This window comes from Suricata suricatta, chromosome 3, assembly GCF_006229205.1.
Source record: "Suricata suricatta isolate VVHF042 chromosome 3, meerkat_22Aug2017_6uvM2_HiC, whole genome shotgun sequence".
Classification (NCBI taxonomy): domain Eukaryota; kingdom Metazoa; phylum Chordata; class Mammalia; order Carnivora; family Herpestidae; genus Suricata; species Suricata suricatta.
This window is the reverse complement of record NC_043702.1, coordinates 89,073,700-89,088,966: the sequence shown is the minus strand read 5'-3', so window position 1 is coordinate 89,088,966 and position 15,267 is coordinate 89,073,700. Positions and strand designations below refer to the sequence as shown.

The following is a 15,267-nucleotide window of genomic DNA, read 5'->3' as shown; positions in this document are numbered from 1 at the left end:
TCTCTCTCTCTCTCTCTCTCTCTCTCTCTCTCGTTCTTTCTTTCTCCCTTCCTTTCTTCCTTCCTTTCTTCCTTCTTTCCTTCCTTTCTTTCTGGATATTTTCAAAAACAAAACAATTTACCTTAATCTATAGCTATAACATTGGCTTTTAATTACCAAGGGGTACTGTTAAACTGACATGACTCTATAGGTACTTCTTATTCTTTAAGATTATGTCTGAATTATAAGCAGCATAGCTGTGTTGTTGTATGAATTATAAAAAGTCTCCCCTGGGGCTCAGTCAGTTAAGCATTCAACTTCAGCTCAGATCATGATCTAGTGGTTCATGGGTTTGAGCCCTGCATCAGGTTCTGTGCTGACAGCTCAGAGCCTGGAGCTTGCTTCAGATTCTGTGTCTCCCTTTCTCTCTGTCCCTCCCCTGCTCATACTCTCTTTCTCTCTGTCTCAATAATAAATAAAAACATTTCAAAAAAAATAAAAGAATATGTCTCCCCTTCTGCGTGGAAGTTTAGGAAAAGATACCCTTCTGGGCATAAACCCAGAGGGTGTAAATTTATAACCGGAGCCCTGTTTGGATTTCAGCCCCTACCTGCCTTCTGGCAAAGTGATTTTTTGCTGGCTTAACCTGTCCAACCCCAGGTAGAACCTGGAATATCAGGATTTTCCAGGTATCCTCATACTCTCAAATGTTCACCAAGGATTGATTGTCAATCTTCTTTTTTATTTAATATCTAGGTTAGAATTGAAATTCACACAACCACATTCACTGATGAAATACATTCACTGATGTGTTTATTCAGTACTTCTTGGATACCTGGCTATCAGTGATGGGTTGGTGTTGCAGTGGTGAGCCAGAGAGTGGATGTTCTTATGGAATATGAATTGCTGTGGAGATTTAACTCAATCTATGTGTAATTATTTTATGTCTTTTATCAGCCTTCCATCATAGGTGGAATGTTTCATTCAAATCGATTATTAAAAAAAAAGTGCTATATATGTTTCTCTTGGTGATAAGCACTTGACTAGCTGAAAACTTGTTAATAATGAGTCTTAGGTACAGCTAAGTTTCCAGCTCTAATAATAGGGTTTTCACAACCTAATTGAGAAGGGGAAGAAATACCCATTTTCTGGAGAAACGTATCATCTGCAGGATAAAATACTACCTTGAATGAATGTAAAGTGTAGATGTGAATGGAATATGATAAGGTTAATGAAGGATTGATTGATTGATTGATTGATTGATTGACTTAGCTTGAGGCAGCATAAATGAGTCAACTAAATATCAGGACAGAGGATTCAAGGTTGATAGTTCCACTAACTACCTGTTGGTCTTGGATAAGTCACATAAGCACTTTAGTCCTTGATTTGCTCATTTATGTAAACAGGATATTGTATAAGAAATTATTAAGAATCAGTTACTTTCCAAAATTCCAGGAGGGAGCAAATCTCTGAAAGGAAGAGATTTTCTAAGTAGGCTACCATTTTCTTTAGGATCTGGCTCTTTGTGACATAAAACCTCAGGGGCACCTGGGTGGCTCAGTCGGTTGAGCATCTGATTTCAGCTCAGGTCATGATTTCATGGTTCATGGGTTCAAGCCCCGTGTTGGGCTCTGTGCTGACAGCTCAGAGCCTGGAGCCTGCTTTGGATTCTGTGTTTCCCTCTCTCTCTCTGCCCCTCCCTTGATCACACTGTCTCTCAAAAATAAATAAATGTTAAAAAAAAACCCAAAAACTTCCTTAGACCATGACTGTCAATTCAGAAAAAAAATGAGAAATCTTTCTTCCCTAAAAATGTAGCTATGTTTGTATGTATCTGTGTGTGTATATTTTGATCATTAAAATATAAAATTAAGAAAATAATTTTAGATGAAAGGTGTCTTATATAATTAATTGACAATCAGTGTTAAGTCAAGAGGGCAGAATTGGTTACTGCTGGTGGCCTGGAAGATATGGTTTTGTTTTTGGTCTCAAAACAGGTAATATGTCAGAGAGTGGAAATAGTGGTGTTAGGAGTATGTGTCCTGTTTGGATTCTGTTGAGTAAGATTGGAAGCAAGATGGTTCTGGGTAGGTAGTACTGGTCTTCAGGTGAGGTGCTTCCTTATTCTCTGTAATCTTCCATGGAGAGAGCTCCTGAAAGCTCCCTAACTTTTTTGCTAAGTTTACAATTTTTAGGATCTCGAGCTACCAAAGGTCTGAAAATTTTCTGTGTTCCCCTCCTCCCAAATAATAGTCATAATAAACCCATCTTACCTTTGGACTTCATTTGTGTTGAACAAAACAGTGTTTGTTAGAGCACCTGAACTAAGAAAATATAAATACTAAAACCAAAAAATTAAATGATTATTGCATGTAACCACATCTATTTTTATGTTATAAAAATCTATATTATTTTGAAAAATCTATATGATTTTGAAAATAGGTAATAACCCTTCAGAGTTGGTGTTTATTTGAATTTAGAAACCTATAAATATATCCATGCTGCTTTTTAAAAAATTTTTGTTTATTTATTTTTGAGAGAGACAGAGACAGCATGAGTGGGAGAGGGTCAGAGAGAGAGGAGACAGAGAATCCCAAGCAGACTCTATGCTGTCAGTGTAGAGCCTGATGCAGGACTGAAGACCATGAAACTGTGAGATTGTTATGCCCAGATTTTAATACCCCCCCCCCCCAAACCAGAGACCGCCAGGGAGGCTGAATCACGCATGCAAAAGCAAAGGGCTTTATTACAAATTTAGGCCCCACCAGCCTAAACTCGGGCTCACAGACTTCAACAACACACTGGATCCACGTGGAGTGAGCCCCGAACAAAGGCAGGGTAGGGCTTTTATGAGTTTGGGAAGGGGGAGTTACAGGAAATTGTGACATAGGTACAGTGACCCAATTCTTATTATATAATATTATTGACAACAGGTTTAACCATTCACATTGCCGAGAGTATTTGTTACTTTTGGTGGAACCCAATCACAACATTTAGAGTATTGACCAATCACAGAGTGGGTCCAGGATCCTCACGTAGGCCCCTGACTAGTCTTAGCCTCCATCTTTAGGCCTGCCTTTAGAATGTTACAAGGGTGGTCCCTTTTGCCTTGGGCAATGTGTGCCCTTCTATTGTTTCATGGAGTCGTTTCAGACCTGCTTCCTTACAAGATCTTGTCCTGAGCCCAAACCAAGAGTCAAATGCTTAACTAACTGAGCTACCCAGAAGTTCCATCTATGCTGCTTTTAATATAAAATCAACTAACTGTCTTTTTAAATTAAATAATTATTCAGTGCTTTCTCTATCAAATCAAGACTTCCTAGAAGACAGGTACAGTATTTTAAAATATAAATCATTGTCTTTTTTATTTCATAGCCTATTTTGCTCTGATGATATATGGAAATGTAAAAAAAATTAAAAAATACATAATTTTAATATAAAATGTATAAAAATGCATCTTAAGACAGTTTTGAATAATATGATTAGTATTTAAGCAAAAAAATAAAATTATACAGCATATCAGCTATTTTAAAATGTATTCTCTGAATGCATCAGAAAATAACAGATCTTGCTGTAATGGAATTACCTCTCTCTTATTGCAATGAAATTATCAGCATATAGACCCCAAATTCAAGAAAAACACAGGCATTTAGAAGCACTGAAGTCAAATTAAAAAGACAGAGTCTAGCCTGGGGCCATGGACATGTGTGATGAATCTAATAGGTTTGGATTTAGAGCCTTGAGCTGGAAGAGACTAATATGGTGTTGAAGAGGGAAACCAGAATCACACTGGCTGGGTTCAAGTCCTGCCTCTGCAGGTCATACTGATTACCAAAGCTTGAGCAGACTTTTATTTATTTATTAAAAAAATTTTAAATATTTTCATTTATTGTTGTGAGATTGGGAGAGACAGAGTGTGAGCAGGGGAAGGGCAGAGGGAGAGAGAGAGAAGGAGATACAGGATCCGAAGCAGCTCCAGGCTCTAATCTGTCAGCACAGAGCCTGATGTGGGGCTCAAACCCACAAACCTTAATATCACAGCCTGAGCCAAAGTTGGTCGCTCAACCAACTGAGCCACCCAGGTGCCTTGAAGCCTGAGCATACTTTTAAAACTTTGGTTGTCTCAACAGTAACTGCAGATGCTAGTAGTACTTACCTCACACAACCTTTTGCTAATTAAGTCAGAATATATTTATAAGTTGCTCAGCACCTAATCTAAGTTCAATATGTGTTCTCTTCTATACATTCCCAGTGGGGGATGATACTGCCCCCAAGGGGACAAAAATCAGCTCATGGGATATATAAAGGCTATACATATACATAGTATATTTGTGGTGTGAAAATGCCAGGGGGAAGGGAAGGGCCTTTAGGGAAAAGATGTTTACAAAAGGCTCCTTAGGAAGCATAGGATGTAACAAAGGTGAAAAACATTGGATAGTCCTTTTGTTTTACAGAAGCTCACGTGCTAAGAAATTTACCAGATTCACACATAGTAGTAGTAGATTGTCAGAATAATGTTTTTTTTTTAAATTTTTTAATGTTTTATTTATTTTTGAGACAGAGAGAGACAGAGCATGAGTGGGGAGGGGCAGAGAGAGAGGGAGACACAGAATCGAAAGCAGGCTCCAGGCTCTGAGCTGTCAGCACAGAGGGCTCAAACCCACAACATGAGATCATGACCTGAGCCAAAGTCGGAGGCTTAACCAACTGAGCCACCCAGGCGCCCCCAGAGTAATAAGTTTTTTAAAAAATAATCACATTTTGCCAATTGGTTTTTTGTTTTTCAGTGATACTCCATAAATTATTTAACTGATTCCCCAACCTGCTAATTATAAAGATTTTTGAAGATATAAATCTTTACTGTACTCTCTGCTACCCCCTTCCCAATTTTGACCCAGTGCTTCTGAGTTGGGACTGTTAGACTCCATTGGTTTAGGCAGGTTGAAAGCTACTAATTTACAATGTTGGCTTTGACCTGGTGAACAGCTAGCTACACAGTGTAGGACTTGCAATGCCTGAATAGGCCTGGAAGGAAGGAGCTTTCTCCAACTTTGCAATGCAGAGGTTTTGGTTTGTAATTTTTGTTTTGCTTCAAAAATGTATAATGCAGTTCCTCACACAAAAGAATGAACTATTCTGCATCTTAAAAATTATTATGCAGTGTCTCATTCATATCACTACTTAGGGACCTGGTGAATCCCCCGAGCCTTCCTTTGAAGTTGAATTAACTTGTTCAGTCTAAAATGATTTGCAAATATAAAGTAGCATATGCTAACAAGGATATCAGGTACAGTGAGGCCTTCAGTATCCCTTCCTTTAAAAACAGGATGATGTGCATATTTATCTTAGAGACAAAGAGTTCCTTCCTGGCCTTCTAAAATAAGTACCACGTATTTCCCTTCTTTTTTTTCTTTGTCTTTTTTCATTTCTTTTTTTTTTTTAAGAGCTTTAAGTTTTGGAGTTTGTGATATTGTTTTTAGAGATTTATGTTGCCTCAGAGAATATGGATTTCTTCTTGTTGTTACCATTATTGTAAATTTCCATTCAGTTACACCAAGATTGAAATACCCTCCTTCTAAATCAACACAGACAAAGAAAGGTCCGCCTTGCTTGCTTCTGGGGAGCTAATAGGGCATCTAGTGACCAATGCTCAAGTCTGGGAGACACAGCTCTGCTTTCTGCCAGCTCCTTCTCACCCTCCTTACCAGATCTTCCGGCTCCCTTTCCCTCTGAGATTTCCTTATCTCAGCCACATTTTCTTTTCTTCTATTTTTTAAATCACCTTCTTCCTCCCAGTTTTTGACCAGTGGACTTCGAGATATCCTGCTGTTATGCCCAAGATTTCAATATCGTCTCCAAAATCCAGAGACCACCAGGGAGACTGAGTCACGCATGCAAAAGCAAAGGGCTTTATTATGGGCTTAGGCTGGCCAGGCCTAAACTCGGGCTCACAGACTTCACCAGCACAGTGGATCCATGCTGTGAGCCCTGAACAAAGGCGGGGTAGGGCCTTTATGAGTTTGGGAAGGGGGAGTTACAGGAAATTGTGACACAGGTACAGGGGTCCAATCATTATAGCATAACATCATTGGCAGTAACTTTAACCATACACATTGTCCAAAGTGTTCGTTACTTCTGACGGGACCCAATCACAACATTTAGAGTGTTAACCAATTACAGAGTGGACCCAGGACCCTCACATAGGGTGTAACTAGCCTTAAGCAATAAGTGATTATCTATAGCTTCTATCTCTAGGCCTGACCTTAGACATGTTATGGGTGTTAGTTGGCCTTTCCTGATTGGGTGTTACAAGGGTGGTCCCTCCTGCCTAGGGCAATGTGTGCCCTTTTATTGTCTAATGATTCTGGGAAACCAGACACTTCGGCCTCCAAGGTCAGAGGGGAAACTTGAAGCCTGTCGTGGAGTCAGTTTGATTCAGACCTGTGTCCTTACACTGCTGTCACCTCTGCCCTTTCTCAGCTGCTGCATTGGATATGGTTGATTAGGAGAGAGGATTGTGCTAGGGATACTGTGTGTCCCCAGTGGAGGGTGAGCTGGGTGCATGCTTGTCACTCTTCACTGGATTCACTCTTCAGCTGCCCTAATGGTTTCTTTGGGCATTTTTGGCTCTTTAGGAAACCTCAGGGAGATGAGGATCTGCTTATTGTGAACTCATCCTAATTCCTTAGGGATGGCCCTAAATCTAAGTTTTGGGATGAAAATAGTCATTATAATCTAATTTTATCCTCTCTTTCAGAACTTTACCTTTGAGAATCACATCAGAAACACCTAACTCCTCATCTTCCATTAACAACACTTTCCTTTCTTGAGGTTTGGTCTTTACTATTGACATTTTTAAATTATTTTTTTCTATTTTATCTCCCTTCAGAAATTTTTGGAAGTGGACAGAATATTCACCTATTTATTTTCCCAGTCACTTGTTACTATTACAGCAGGGTTTTTTCTATCATAATTTTTATTACAAATACAAAATCATAGTATAGTGTAGTATTAGGGAAGAGGGGATTTTAAGAACTCCGGCCCTGTGTTTGTCATTTATTAGCTTCATCATTTTGGGCAAATAATTTATCCTCTGTTATTTCATCTATAGAATGGAAATGATAATGATACTTACCTCCAAGTTGATCATGATGAATGAAAGAGAAGTTGCATTAAGTCCATAAAATGGCACCTAGAACCAAGTGGGTTACTAGTGTGTTATTAGGCTCTTATTACTAACCTTAATTAGTAAAACAGGCATTTGTGATCATTCCTGGGAAAACTGTTTCTTGTTCAGCGCTTGTGATTGTTTTTATGGGAAAATGAACTCCGCGTTGCAAATCTGCGTGTACGAGGAGGACTGTTGCAAGAAAACCCGTTTAAAAGCTGTACGTTCCCGACTTGCACGGTTATACCGCTGGCATCTTGCCAGGTAACTCTTCCTCTTACCTACCTCTCTGCCTTTTCACTTTTTCTCCTTGCCTGAGCACTTCCCCACCTCTCATTGATCTCCTTTCCATCCTCTCTCATCAATAATGGTATTTTTAACTCTGTACACTGTGAAAGCTGCCATTTAGGTCAGCTTTTGCTCCTTCCACCCTCTCTATACCTACTTTTAGCTCCAAGCTAAAAGGCTGAGAAACAATCAGAAAGAAATTCTCAAAAGAGGAATAGAGGAGAGAATATATGTTAATAGAAATATATGAATATCAGGCCAAAGGCTGCTATATTATGTAATTGTTGGATATTGATTTTGATTACTTTCCAGAAGTGTACAGGTACTTCATTTATTTTGCCTTCATCTGTATTCTGAATCTTGTTTTCCATTGTTACCTAGAGTTCTGTTCCTCTGTGGCATTAAGAAAATCACTAGGCATTTTCTGACTGGCTATATAAAATGAGTGAAATTTGGAAAACTCTCTGATATGTGGTCACATTTCATGTAATTATTGCTAATTGCAGGAATTATTTTTAGATATTAAATTCACAGTACATACACATGCATCTTCCTGCCAAATTGTATTGCACAGAAGTTTGCCAGGAGAGTCACAATATGGCTAAAATTAAGCTTTATTAGGTATAATAGGATGAGATGTGATTTAATTCTTTAAGCTGCCTATAAGTGCTAGAAGACAGATTGCTTTTATTCCATCCACTAAGTTAAAAGAATGATCCATTATTTTGCAAATCCCAGTGGCAAAAGGCAATTGAAATAATACATGAAGCTTCTTGAAGGAAAATAGCTTTCTGGTTAAAATTGTAATATTATTTATCTTTCCTCTTCAACAATTTGACTCCTTCAGTCTGTAGAAGAGGCCTATTTATTTTAGCAGTAAGGTGGATTGAATTTCTGCCAAGTCAGTATACTCCCTAAATGAATATGTCAGAGGCAATATTGTTTCTCAAAAATCATTTAGAAAGCAGCATTTTTACATAAGTAGGCTCTTTCATTAGTTTTGAATTAAATCTTAGCAATTGTTGTTTCTCTTATGGTTGTTCTTGGAGAACCCATGGAATGAGGGGGTTCTGAGGTGAGAATTTCCTTTGGGGTTTACAGTGCCTCTATTTGATTTGGAAAATTGAAATGAATATGACTTTTTTTTTTGTCTAGCTTCTTCATGAAGGCTGATGTCATTCTAGAAATCAAATATCTTATGTAAAATCAACTGTAGATGGAATATATTGTTTGCGGGAGGACTTTGCTATCCCTAAGGTAAAAAGCAACAAAATAGTCCAGGTTTCAAGAGTTCCCAGGAAGTAGAAAACATCACCTTTACTTTCTTTTCATCTCCACCTCCTTGAAAATAGTGGGAAAAAAAATCAATATCTTGTGACTAATTCCTTGACCATCTTTAAGACACTTCTTACTGTGCAAAAGAAAAGGTGAGCTCCATTATGCCATGGCAGAATTACCTCAAATGCCTTCTGAATTTTCAAAGACTGACTTTATTCTTCATCCAATAATAGATATATATTAAAAAACAAAAAAATGCCACTGGTTCCTGTGATGGCTCTTTTTACTTTAAGCAAATAGAACCCATTTTTTAAAGTAACGGATACCCGGTTATTAATTATAATTAATTAATATTATGCAATTTCAGTTCAGTCTCTTCTTGAGGCATTAAAAGGCATTGAAATTTAGATCTTACAAAATGGCCATCAGTAGGAGTAGGGATAATATACTTGTACTGAATCTTTGCCAACTTATTTCTGTGTTAATTCAAATTAGTTTGGATTAGAGCTTGATTTAATTTCAAAAAATAAAATGTGAAGGTACTCATTTTTCCTTACAATGCAGTTTCATGCTAATGTCACAACAGGCATTTTTCTTCTTAATTACAAATCATTTTGGTTGAATTTTTATGCTTATCTGAAATCACCTTGCCATTAAGGAAAAGCATGAATTTTATACATTTCTGGGATTAAGAGCAGTTTTGTGTGTGTTTATTTTCAAAAATTAAACATATCAGCTACCCAGCTTATTTTCCCTCTTATTAATTAGCATTCTGCTCATGGAACAATTCATTATTTAAGACAACTTAGCAATCATTAGTAGCAGACTTTTGCATTTCTTGTAAGGCAGGTCAATTTAATAATTTTTTATTACCAAGAAAAAATACCAGTTAGGCACGAAAATATTCAAAGTATTAATGACTATTGCATATGTGCAATCACTTATAACAGTGTAATATATTACCTAGCACTTGGAAAGCTACCACTATGTACGATCTCAGTTTCTGAGTTGAAAGTTATTTTGGGTCTTTAACACTTTGTGACCATGAGAAGTCTCTGTAGGGACTAAATTTGCTTCCTACAAACCTAAATATACTGTAAGACCTTGGGTAATTGGTTATCTAATCAGGCAGTCGGTCAACACAAAAATGGCAGAAGGCGTCAAGGTGACATGGTCAAAAGGCATCTGGTTCAAGAGAGACAAGCATAGACCTGCACTGATTAGAGCAGAGATTCACTGCATCTGAGAAGACAGAAATGGTAAAGAGAAGTAAAGTGGTTTCAGTCAGTATATCCAGAGAAGGGATTTCATATGGATAGAAAACAGCATCTCTTTCTACAAACATCATGGCTGGAGTTCGGCCAAGTAAAGTGTACAAACCATCCAAATCCAGGTGGCCCATCTCACTTCCACAGCCTGCCCACCTCCCAAAATTATTTTATTACAATGTGAATAACCACAAATAAAAGAAGTAAATAATCTTTTAAAATGGAGCAAAGTTTGGTTTCACTACCTCTTGCTTGGTGGGGGAGGAATGGACAAGGATTTAGAGGAGTGTAAAAAACAATCATGAGAGACTGAATGCTGAGCACAGACTGAGGGCTGAAGAGGGAGGGGGGAAGGGGAAGGGGGGTGATGGTCATAGAGAGGGGCACTTGTGGGGAAGAGCACTAGGTATTATACGGAAACCAAGTTGGTAATAAGCTAGATATATATATTTAAAAAAACAGTGATGAAATAGGGAAATGATTTGGATTTTATTTAAAAGGTATAGTGAGCCTGCAGCCTTCATGGACATCTTGGATCTGTTGTGTCATTGACTGCCTCCATTGTAGTCACTGTGATTCATAAACAAAATATCCTTAGTATAAGCAACCTTGTGTGTCCTGTCTGAGTACTCTGTTCCATGGAAGGAAATCCAACAGAGGCAGGTAGAGGTGAGTCAGCCACCTGGGACAAGGCTCAAGTTTGGCTCTGCCCTGAAGTTGCTGACTATGAAATGTCTTTGGAGTTCATTTTTTTGTAAAATTGATGAATTAAAATAAATTAGCTCTCAAACTCCCTTCTAGCTCTAAATAGTCAATAGGCGTAGAAATATACTGTGTTTTCTGTTCTTGAGGAGAAAACTGCCTAAGTGGTCTGAAGCTGCTAAGTGCTTTGTGACTTGCTTATGATTTATTTCCAGAACAAATGTAGCCTGGAGGGTCTGAGATAGAGATAGGTTGGCCCAAGTACATTGATTCAATGCTCACATGAAGCATCTTAGATATGTTGCCTGGGACTGGAATAATTTATCTGTATGGATTAAGATCTACTGTCTGTCAAAGCAATAGGTGCTAAAGAGGCATGAATGCACTGACAAATGGCCTCATTTGTCATGAACCCCTGGCTTCATAATTATGTCACTTAATAGTCTCCAGGGAACCCCACTCTCTCCAGCTCCTCTCCTGCATACCATATCCCTCCCTATTTCCAAATCTTAGGAGTACCATTATCACTAATATCCAACAGTCAACTGATTGACAGTTAAGTATTTATCAAAGGGGACCTTAGGTGGCTTAACCCCATACCTCCCAAACATTCTTAAAGCCCTTCAAAAATAAGTCAGATAGGGGTACCTGGGTGGCTCAGTTGGTTAAGCGTCTGACTTTGGCTCAGGTCATGATCTCGTGGCCCATGAGTTCAAGACCCTCATAGGGCTCTGTGCTGACAGCTCAGAGCCTGAAGCCTGCTTCAGATCTGTGTCTCCCTCTCTCTCTGCCCCTCCCCTGCTCTGTCTCTCAAAAATAAATGTTAAAAATATTAAAACAAAAAACAAAAATAAGTCAGATAAACATAATAATCTATAAAGACAATGACCTTGACATAGGATGTATTCTCAGTCTCTTTCCAATTTTACTGTTAAAATTGGAGGCTTTCTTACTACACAGACATTCAGGAGCTTCTAATGATATTAGTGAAGGTCTCCTGTGGGCCTATATTCTGCAGTGCTAGATTGATTCGTTTCAACTGCAGGGTTCAATCTCAAATGAAAAAGTTGTAGCAGTACATATCTCCTGGATCTTGGAGCTGAGAAGTTGGGGTATCTTCTAAACATTGATTACCAGACACCTAAAATCTGTCTGGTGTTGCAGTAAGACAAAGGAAAGAGAAGTGGCAGTAATAGCTTTCCAGTCTTCTTGGTGGGGCTCAAGAACTTATGTATCGTTAGTATCAACTCACACAGAAATATAGGTTTCATGGGGAGAGGGACTTTGTCTGTTTTACTCACTACTCTGGCTTCAGCACCTACCGCAGTGTTGATACATCGTAGGTACTTATCAGTATCCATTGAATATCCTATGATGAGGCCACATGGTGCAGTGATAAAGAGCACAGACTCTGGAGCTAGGCTGCCTGAGAGCCCAATCTCAGCTCTGCAGCTGACTAAATAAGAATGCAGACAACTGAGTAAACATTTCTGTGTTGCAGATTCCCCATTAAAAAAAAATGCTTATTTTTTAGACAGAGTGTCAATGGGAGAGAGGCAGAGAGAGGGAGACACAGAATCCAAAGATAGGCTCCAGGTTCTGACTTGTCAGCCCAGAGCCTGACCTGGGGCTCAAACCCATGAACCATGAGATCATGGCCTGAGCCAAAGTTGGATGCTTTACTGACTGAACCACACAGTTGCCCCTGGATTTCCCATTTTTAAACTTGAAATAGTAATAATATATCTCAAAGTTATGCAGGTTAAATGAGTTGATGTTTATAACCAGTACCTGGCATTCACTATAAATGTGTACTAAATAACTAGATTAGTTTACATGCCCCACTTCCTTAACCATCACTATTAGGTTTTTGGGGGGAAAACTAACATTTGAGTTTGTGAGAACAGATGATAATGAGCATGGGCCCAGACCCAAAGGTTAGCGTGGGCCCAGACCCATTAGGTTTTTGGGGAAACTAACATTTGAGTTTGTGAGAACACATGATAATGAGCACTGGCCCAGACCCAAAGGCATTCTGTCTTAAGACCTCTGGCTGTGCAGCTTTCCATTCCAATGCCCTGAAGCATCACTTTCCATAAATTTCGCTAATGTGCTACTTGACTTACCCTTCTTGATTGAGAGCTCCTTGAAAGTAGACACCATCCAAGAGGGTCTGATTTAAAGTGGGTACTGACAGTTTTAGAATGAATGCATGATGTAGCCAGTGAATGGCAGTCTTGTGTGTTTTCTCTTACCCCTGGGGAAGGAATCACAGACCCCTTACCCAACTCGGAGGTGGTCGTGGTGGTGGTGGTTGGCCTTCTTCTTTTTCTCCTTCTCCTCTCTCTTTTTCATTTTATTGAAGTATATTGCAGATTCTTCTTTATCCACAATCCACTAGTATTATATATAAATCCAATTCCTGGTCACTCCAACCTCCCATCTCACTGTCATTCTGGCCAACCCAATTTCCGTTTGATCAGAAAGAGATCAATCTTCTTAGTAACACATCAATTGCCCCCAGTATTTGTTCTCTCTTGCTACCCCCACCTTCTCCACAAGGCTTATGATCTTTGACATTTATGTTGGCCATCTTGCTTTTCCCCTGTCTTTTATTTTAAGTCATGTCAAATCTTTTTTGGTAAAATATATAAGACTTAGTTGCAAACATCCTTATTTTCACTCATGAACTTTTGTTTTTCCTGTTTACCTTCATAAGTACCTCAAGCTGCCCTGCTGTTCATTAGACACATGTCTTTCCCCATTTGTTATAGTTTCTAGAAAACAGTATTTTTAATTTTGCTGTTGTTTTCATTTATGTTGAAATTTCTGCTGTCCAGGCTGCAATTTATTGATACCTTTACCACACTGAACTCACATCCATGTAAAGAATGAGGAAGCAAAGTAGATGGTGTAACTTACCACCCAGCTCTGTGACACCCATCTTTGTCTTTGAAGCACTTTTAATCTACTTAACCAGATGGACATGACATACTGGAAATATTTCAACAATAGGACAAGTCATTTCATAAGATAAAACTGGCTGAACTTAAACCATTTGTTCACAAACTCAGAATTGCTCCAAAACCACCTTAGTGTGAGATCGCTGTGTGCAAGCATTGTTATGCATCTGGCTCTTCTTTTATTGTATCATTTGTATCCTAACTCCTACCCTGTTATGATCGCCATAAGAATCAGGAGCTCATCTTTTTCATCATCTGTGTATTTTCATGGTACCCAGAATGGATCTGCATGGAAAAATCACTTGGTAAATGACACACTCATGGCCAGATGGTCCCTGCATCCTGAAGTGACTCAGTTCTGGGCGCACTCTGGTGCAGGTGCGTGAGGAAGGGCCGGAAGGCTTCTAGTCTGGCATCTCCCCAGGGCTCCTCAGACATCCCTTTGCTTCCGGATAGCCTCACTAATGAAACTGACTTCTGACTTCGAGGGGCTAATTCTGCAGCCACAGATCCTGATTTTTCTTCTTTTTGAAAAACCATTTTTCTGCTGTGTCTTTGAGAGCTCCACCCCTCAGGGGAATAACAGTAGTAGATTGGTTATGCTAAACACCGAACCTCAGGGGTTCGGTTTTGATTTTTTTGCAGCAACTCAGACATTTATATAGTCTAGATAGACTCATCTTGAAACTTCACAAAGCCATTGAATTTTTTTAAAATCATAACTCTAGATAATTTGTGTCTATACTTCCAGTCCTCTCTTGAATTCCCAAGGAATGCTGTGTGAAGCAGGAAATTCAGTGCATGTCCTTTGTTGCTATATAATTTTTTTATACCTTTTCTCACCCAAAATGCTAATGGTAGAGAGATAAGCAACAATTATGGGAGACTGTTTATGCTTTGTTTGTATATACTCTTTAACCATGTGGGCAAGGTAGGCACATAAATAAAGGCATTGTAATTCTAGAATCTGGGTGCCTTGGAGGTCCAGTTGGTTAAGAGCCTGTCTCTCAATATCAGCTCAGGTCATGAGTTCATGGTTTGTGAGTTCAGGTCCCCCATTAGACTCTGTACTGACCATGCAGAACCTGCTTGGGATTCTCTCTCTCCCTCTTTCTCTGCTCCTCCTCTGCACTGTCTCTCTGTCTTTCAAAGTAAGTAGATGAACTTAAAAAAATAATAATTCTTGAATGTGACATGGATCATTATTGTTTTCTGTTCTTTAGTCTCTAGACCTGTGAAAAAGACATTATGTTTGGGACCTGCGCCTTCAGCCTCTCAGCTCTGCAGTATCCCTTGCTCTACCAACTGTATAGTATCTTCCTGGTCTGCCTGGGGCCTGTGCGTCCATGAAAACTGCCACGATCCTCAGGGGAGAAAAGGTGAGTGTCCTGTTTGCATGTGCTTCATTTACTTCCAGTGTACACACAATTCATTTACTTCCAATGTACACACAATTATTCTGGTAGCTAAGTAGCCGATTAAACTTGCTTAAGACAATATTTGTTTGTAAAATGTAGATAAACAGCCCAAGCCTGACAGCATCAGTTATTAGGGAGGCCGTTGGCGAGATTTCTGTGGAGCACGGATCTAACCTTTACTGACCTTCCAGTTAGGCTCCTAG

The 15,267-nt window shown here is 39.0% G+C and overlaps 1 protein-coding gene across 1 annotated transcript in view; it reads left to right on the top strand.

Moving 5' to 3' along the window:
• Nucleotides 1-15,267, top strand: part of THSD7B (thrombospondin type 1 domain containing 7B) — a 730,459-nt gene that overhangs the window by 239,742 nt on the left and 475,450 nt on the right. Inside the window, exon 5 of the mRNA XM_029933012.1 lies at nucleotides 14,870-15,025. Within this exon, the coding sequence (XP_029788872.1) occupies nucleotides 14,870-15,025 (156 nt within the window). The remainder of the gene's footprint in view (nucleotides 1-14,869; nucleotides 15,026-15,267) is intronic.